Source organism: Chlorella variabilis (genome assembly GCF_000147415.1).
Source record: "Chlorella variabilis unplaced genomic scaffold CHLNCscaffold_15, whole genome shotgun sequence".
In the NCBI taxonomy this organism is placed as follows: Eukaryota; Viridiplantae; Chlorophyta; class Trebouxiophyceae; order Chlorellales; family Chlorellaceae; genus Chlorella; species Chlorella variabilis.
In genome coordinates this window covers 76,302-81,578 of record NW_005435073.1, presented here as the reverse complement: position 1 = coordinate 81,578, position 5,277 = coordinate 76,302, and the positions used below count along the sequence as shown (strand labels likewise).

Sequence of the window (5,277 nt, the reverse complement as noted above, 5' to 3'; positions counted from 1 at the left end):
GAGGCGCCCGGCGGCGCGCCCACGAGGCTTCCACCCACAGCAGCCGCCACCAGCTTCATTGGACACCCCCCCCCCACACACACACATGTGCGTGTGCACTGCCACGCACACACACACAGACACGGCCGCCACCCGGCAACCCACCACGTAGTACAGGGCATGCTCCTGCCCGATGCCCTGCTCCTTGAGGAAAGAAAACACGTCCCCGGGGTCAGGCAGGCAGTCGGCCTGTGGGCAGGGAGGCATCAAGGGGGCAGCAGGGTCGGGGCCGAGGCGTGTCTGTGGGAGCAGAGTGAGCTGGCAGCCTGCGGGGCTGCGCAGGCGGGGATGGTGCCGGCGGGGCCGGAGGCACAGCCAAGCACGCCGCTGAGCCCTCCTTTCACTCCAGAAGCCTCCACCAGACGGAGCGGCGCACCCAGCCTTCTGCAGTCCCTGCCAGACAGTATCCCAACTCACATACTGGATCCAGACCCGCAGGTACCGGATGTCTTGCTTGTACCGCTCTTCCCCCTGCAGCGCTGCGGTGCACCGCTCCAGCAGCGGCAGCAGCTCCGCCTTGTGTCCCCCCGCGCTAAACGTGTCCTGCGTCCAGCGGATGAACCTGCAGTGGCGGCCGGCAAGGAGGAGAGGGATGCAGGGGTGTTGCATGCAACGGGGTGTGGCACCAGCAGGCAGCATGGTGGGCCGTGCTGGCAACACGCAGGGCCGAGGGGAGAGGTGTGTGGGAACGCAACGGCGGCACGGGGGCGGGCATGGGTGCGCAGGGTGGCGGGCACACACAGGAGGATAGGCACAGGCGCGCAGCACCCCAACGGGCTGCCCAGGATCAGCCAGTAACGGCACCGCAGGCAGCCGGGCACGCCGGGCAGGCAGGCTGCCGCCAGCTGTCGGCACCTGAGCCAGACCTCCAACGGATCACTGCCGCTGTAGGCTGCCAGCTCCTCCCAAAACGCCCTGCAGGCGGCAGGCATTATTGGCCGGGGCGTTGGGCGGCTCGCCCCAAGTGCAGCCAAAGCGTGCAAAAGGCAGAGAGGGCAGCATGGCTGGTCCGGAAGCGGCCGCGCGCCCCAGCCACCCACCGCCGCCGCCCCTCAATCGCCTGGGTGCGCAGCTCTGCGGTGCTGTCCCGCAACGCGGCCGCCTTGCGGCCGGTCTTCAAGGGCTGGAAATTCTCCTTGGAGGCCTCCCAGTCCGGCTCCGCGGCGGGGGCCGCCATGGCCGTCTGTTGGGCGTTGGTCACCGGCGCGCTGCACGCCTGCCGCAGGTCTCAAAACATCAAGGCCGAGCTGGTTAGCGAGCCGAGACACTTGGGACGCCAATAAATGCCGCGGAAGCACTGGCTGTCGGCCTCCTGCTGCGCTCTGTGGGCCAGCACGGCAAGTCCAGTTCCTCAGAATGCCTGTGCTGCCCAGAATCGAACCAATTCGTGGTTAAGGGGTCGAACAGGCGGGGGTCACGCTGCACCGCGGTGCACCGCCGTGCTGCCGCCACCACCGCCGTGGCGGCCACCAGCGCAGACTGTCCTGCTCCACCATGCGCCCTTGTTGGCGCAGATTGGTTGTAAGTGGGGCGCAGCCATCATCAAGTCAGTAAGGGCGGAGATGTGGCTCTACAAGGTCAAGGGGGTGCAGAACCAAGCGCCGCCACGCTGGTCTGGCGCCAGTTCGGTGGTTTGCTGGGTAGATGCATGCTGCCTGCCTGCCCCCCTGTGCCTGCCTGGTGGCCATGACTGCAGCAGGGAAAACACAGCAAGCATCACCAAGCTGCCGCCCCGCTGGCGGCGCCTTGCCACCTCGTCCTGGCAAAGCCCCATCTGCGGCAGGACGTTTGATCCCCGGTCGCGGAACTTCAAAGTGCTGCAGCAGCGCGCAGACATGCCCTGATCACCCCCGCCCAATCGATCGGCCCTCGCTCCCGCTACTCCGGCCCCCAGCCATGGCGGAGGACGGCTACGACGAGTACGAGGAGTGGCAGCTGGTGGGCGATGCCTACTACTCCCGCCGCGAGCTGTACAGGCTCGATTGGGGCGGCGGCGGCAGCGGCGGCGGCGGCTCCTTTGACCTCGCCTTCATGCGGTGCGCAGCACCGCTGCCCAGCCGCTGGCCTGCAACGAGACGAGCTGTTCCATGTGGTGCAGCACGCCCGCAGCCAGCTGCCGCCGCTCCTGGCCCTCCTGCCGCGCACCGCCACCTTCCTGACACCCCACCTGCGCCGCCCGCCCATCATCCCACTTCGCAGCGTGTTCCCCGCGCCCGCGGGCGGCCCCATCGCCGCGCTGCGGGACGACTCCAAGCTGGTGCTGTATGTGGGCGGCTTCACCAAGCCGGATGTGCAGGTTTTCAGCGGGGCGGGGGCGCCGCTGGGGCGCGTGCTCTGGGACGGCGGCCACGTGCTGGCCGCGGGGTGGACCGCAGGGGAGCAGCTGCTGGTGCTGGAGGCAGGGGCCAAGGTGCGGCTCGCTGTTTGGGTCGATGTGTGTGTGTGTGTGTGTGTGCATGTGATGCGTGAGCATGCATGTGCGCTTGTTGCGGCGGCCTGCGCGCTTGCTGGCGCCCCGCCGGCCATGAGGAGGCATGGCCCCCTGCGGTTGTGCGCCAGGCCGGCCCTTCACTCCTGCCATGCCATGCCATGCCACGCCCTGCCCTGCCCTGCCCTTGCCGCCGCCGCCGCCCTTGGCAGGTGCACATGTTCAGCGTGCGAGGCGAGCGCCTGCCCCGCCATCTCTCCCTGGGCGCCGAGTGCGAGGAGGAGGGCGGGGTGGAGGCGGCGGTGTTGTTCCGGGACGGACTGGCGCTGCTGACGCCCGCGGGGCACCTCTGGTGGGCGGCCGGGGGCTGGGGCTGGGGCTGGGGTGCGTTCCGCTGGTGTTGGCCTGGGGCCGCCGGCCGTGTTCCCGCCCGCCCCCACAACCCTGTCTGTGTCCCCTCAACCTGCCCCGCCCCTGCCGCTCCCTGCCACCCCCATCCCCGCCGCCGGCAGGTGCGTGCCCGACGTGCACGAGCCGCGCCTGCAGCGCTTCCCAGACCCCGCCCCCGGCCTGGGCGGCGGCGGCTCGGGAGTACACTGCATGGCGGTCATACCCCCCTCCGCCTCGTCCTCGGGAGCCCTGGAGGTGAGGGTGGCCAGCGGCTGGGGTAGCCGCCAGGCCTGCCTGTGCCGCCAGGCGCAGCCGCAGCTGCAGCTCCTTTACCCCGCCGGCCAGCAGCCAGCCTCGCTGAGCAGGCGGCCCCAGGGCGCCGCTCCTGCACGCATGCCAGCGCTTGGTCTTGGCCACCCGCTGCAGCAGCGCCCGTGCGGCAGAGCCCGCCGCTTCGGCGGGGCCCGGGCCCTGGCTCGCAGGAGCGCAAGCAGCCGCCTGCCTGCCTGCGCCTGCCCACTGTTTTTTTTTCGCGATGCATCCATCGTATCCTATCATATGGCATCATATCGGCATGCAGTTGATAGCAGCGGTGGAGGACACTGTGAGGGTGATAGATGCCAACGAGGCGCTGCCCACCCCGGTGTTCGAGGGGCCCATCCTGAGGTGGGCGGGAGGCCGGCAGTCACTGCGGTGGTGGCGGCGCGGTGTTGGCGCATATGTGTGTGTATGTGTGGTGTGGGGGAGAGTGGAGGGTGCATGCCTGGCGCTGGCAGTCCCCAGCAGGGCAGAAGGGCCGTGGCCTGGTTACCCTAGTGGTGGGCCTCCAGCGGATGTTGTGCCCGCAGGCTGGCTCGAGTGCGCTCTTTCTTCCTTCCTCCCTGTCCTTGTCGTTCCCGCAGGCTGGCGGTGAGTCCGTGCGGCAAGTTTGTGGTGGGGTACGGCCAGGACGGGACCATCCACGTGTGGAGCTCAGGTGGGCCACGGTACCGCTGCCTACCGCTTCTTCCCGAATCGTACATGTCAGAGTGCCCTCTGGCTTCCGACCGCACTCGACGCACACCTCCACGCCGCCACCACACCTCCTGCATCACCCGCTGCCACCATGTGATGCTGTGCTGTGCTGTTCCGTGCCGCGTGGCTACCCTGCCGTGCTGTGCCGGGTTGCCTCCCCGCCGCAGACCTGTCTGAGGTGATGACGCGCGTGGGGCTGGCAGAGACGGAGCTGGACCTTGTGGACTCGCTGGGGGTGAGCAGGAAGCTGTACCGTACCGTACCACCAGCAGCACCACTGTGCCAGACGGTACCGGGCGCCACCACCTGGTGCCGCGCACCAGCCTGGAGTTCCCGCCCTCCCGCACTCCCTCGCACCGCACCCTGCCCGGCGCTGCCGATGCCCCCGGCTGCTCCGCGCCTCTTGCCTGCCACCGCCACTGCCGCCCCCGCTGCACGCAGGCAGACGCTGTGCCCGACACGCTGCCAGACCAGCTGGTGTGGTGCGGCAGCGACGCGGTGCTGCTCTTCTGGGAGGTGAGTGGGGCTTGTTGCCTGCTGCTGGCGCAGTGCCTTCGTCCCTTTTGAATTGCCTGTCAAGGGCAGGGCGCCCTGGCCGGCGCCTGGTGCTGCTCGTTGCCGCTACGGGCAGCTGCTTCCTGGCTGGCACCGGTACCTGCCGATGCTGCAACCGCGGCTGCTGTCTGCAGGGCCTGGGCGCGCTGCTGGTTCCGCTGGAGGGCGGCTGGCGGTGGTGGGATGTGGGCGGCGGCGGCGCCGCGGCCTTTGCCACTGAAGTGGACGGTGAGGCGGCTGCAGCGAGCAGGCGGCACGCGCCCTCGCCAGCCGCCAGCCTGGCATGCCCCTCTTGCCCGCACGCCTGCCTGCTGCCTGCCTGGTCCAAACAACTGAAAACGTCCATCCCCACACCCTTCACTCCCTCGCTCCTCCCCGCACCCACACTCATACCCATGCACACGTCGCCGCCGCCATCCCACCAACCAACCACACCCATCACTCATGCGACCATCATCACATGCATTCATCATGCCAACCCCTTAACAACACACACACACACACACACACATCCTCACACCCCGCTGCAGGCGTGCGCATCATCACCGGCGGCGCCCACCAGCTGCTGCGGCGCGTGCCGCCACCCGCGGCCCGCGTTTTGGAGCTGGGATCCACCCACCCGGGGGCGCTTCTCTACGACGCACGGCGGCTGTTTGATGCGCAGGACGCGCGCGCCACGGGTGCGGCGGCGGCGGGCGGGTGTCTGGCTGCGGGGTTGTGGCTGTGTGTGTGTGCGTGTGTGTGTGGATGTGAAGATGGGTGGGTGGGTGTTGTTGAAGTATGTGGGACTGTGAGGGCACATTGCCTGCCTGCTGTGTGAGGATCCCCGCTGCTTGCCCTTGCTGCTCGCC

At 69.1% G+C, this 5,277-nt stretch overlaps 2 protein-coding genes across 2 annotated transcripts in view; one reads left to right on the top strand and one right to left on the bottom strand.

The window, feature by feature from the left end:
• The window catches only part of CHLNCDRAFT_135925 (hypothetical protein), a gene marked incomplete at both ends in the record, with an annotated part of 8,542 nt that extends 7,326 nt beyond the window's left edge, over positions 1–1,216 (bottom strand). The window contains 4 exons of the mRNA XM_005845880.1: positions 145–228; positions 472–601; positions 895–954; positions 1,080–1,216. Of these exons, the coding sequence (XP_005845942.1) occupies positions 145–228; positions 472–601; positions 895–954; positions 1,080–1,216 (411 nt within the window). The remainder of the gene's footprint in view (positions 1–144; positions 229–471; positions 602–894; positions 955–1,079) is intronic.
• Positions 1,217–1,935: 719 nt separating this feature from the next.
• The window catches only part of CHLNCDRAFT_135924 (hypothetical protein), a gene marked incomplete at both ends in the record, with an annotated part of 8,172 nt that continues 4,830 nt past the window's right edge, over positions 1,936–5,277 (top strand). The window contains 10 exons of the mRNA XM_005846019.1: positions 1,936–2,075; positions 2,239–2,449; positions 2,680–2,819; positions 2,980–3,112; positions 3,438–3,523; positions 3,760–3,833; positions 4,039–4,106; positions 4,313–4,387; positions 4,561–4,654; positions 4,957–5,106. Of these exons, the coding sequence (XP_005846081.1) occupies positions 1,936–2,075; positions 2,239–2,449; positions 2,680–2,819; positions 2,980–3,112; positions 3,438–3,523; positions 3,760–3,833; positions 4,039–4,106; positions 4,313–4,387; positions 4,561–4,654; positions 4,957–5,106 (1,171 nt within the window). The remainder of the gene's footprint in view (positions 2,076–2,238; positions 2,450–2,679; positions 2,820–2,979; positions 3,113–3,437; positions 3,524–3,759; positions 3,834–4,038; positions 4,107–4,312; positions 4,388–4,560; positions 4,655–4,956; positions 5,107–5,277) is intronic.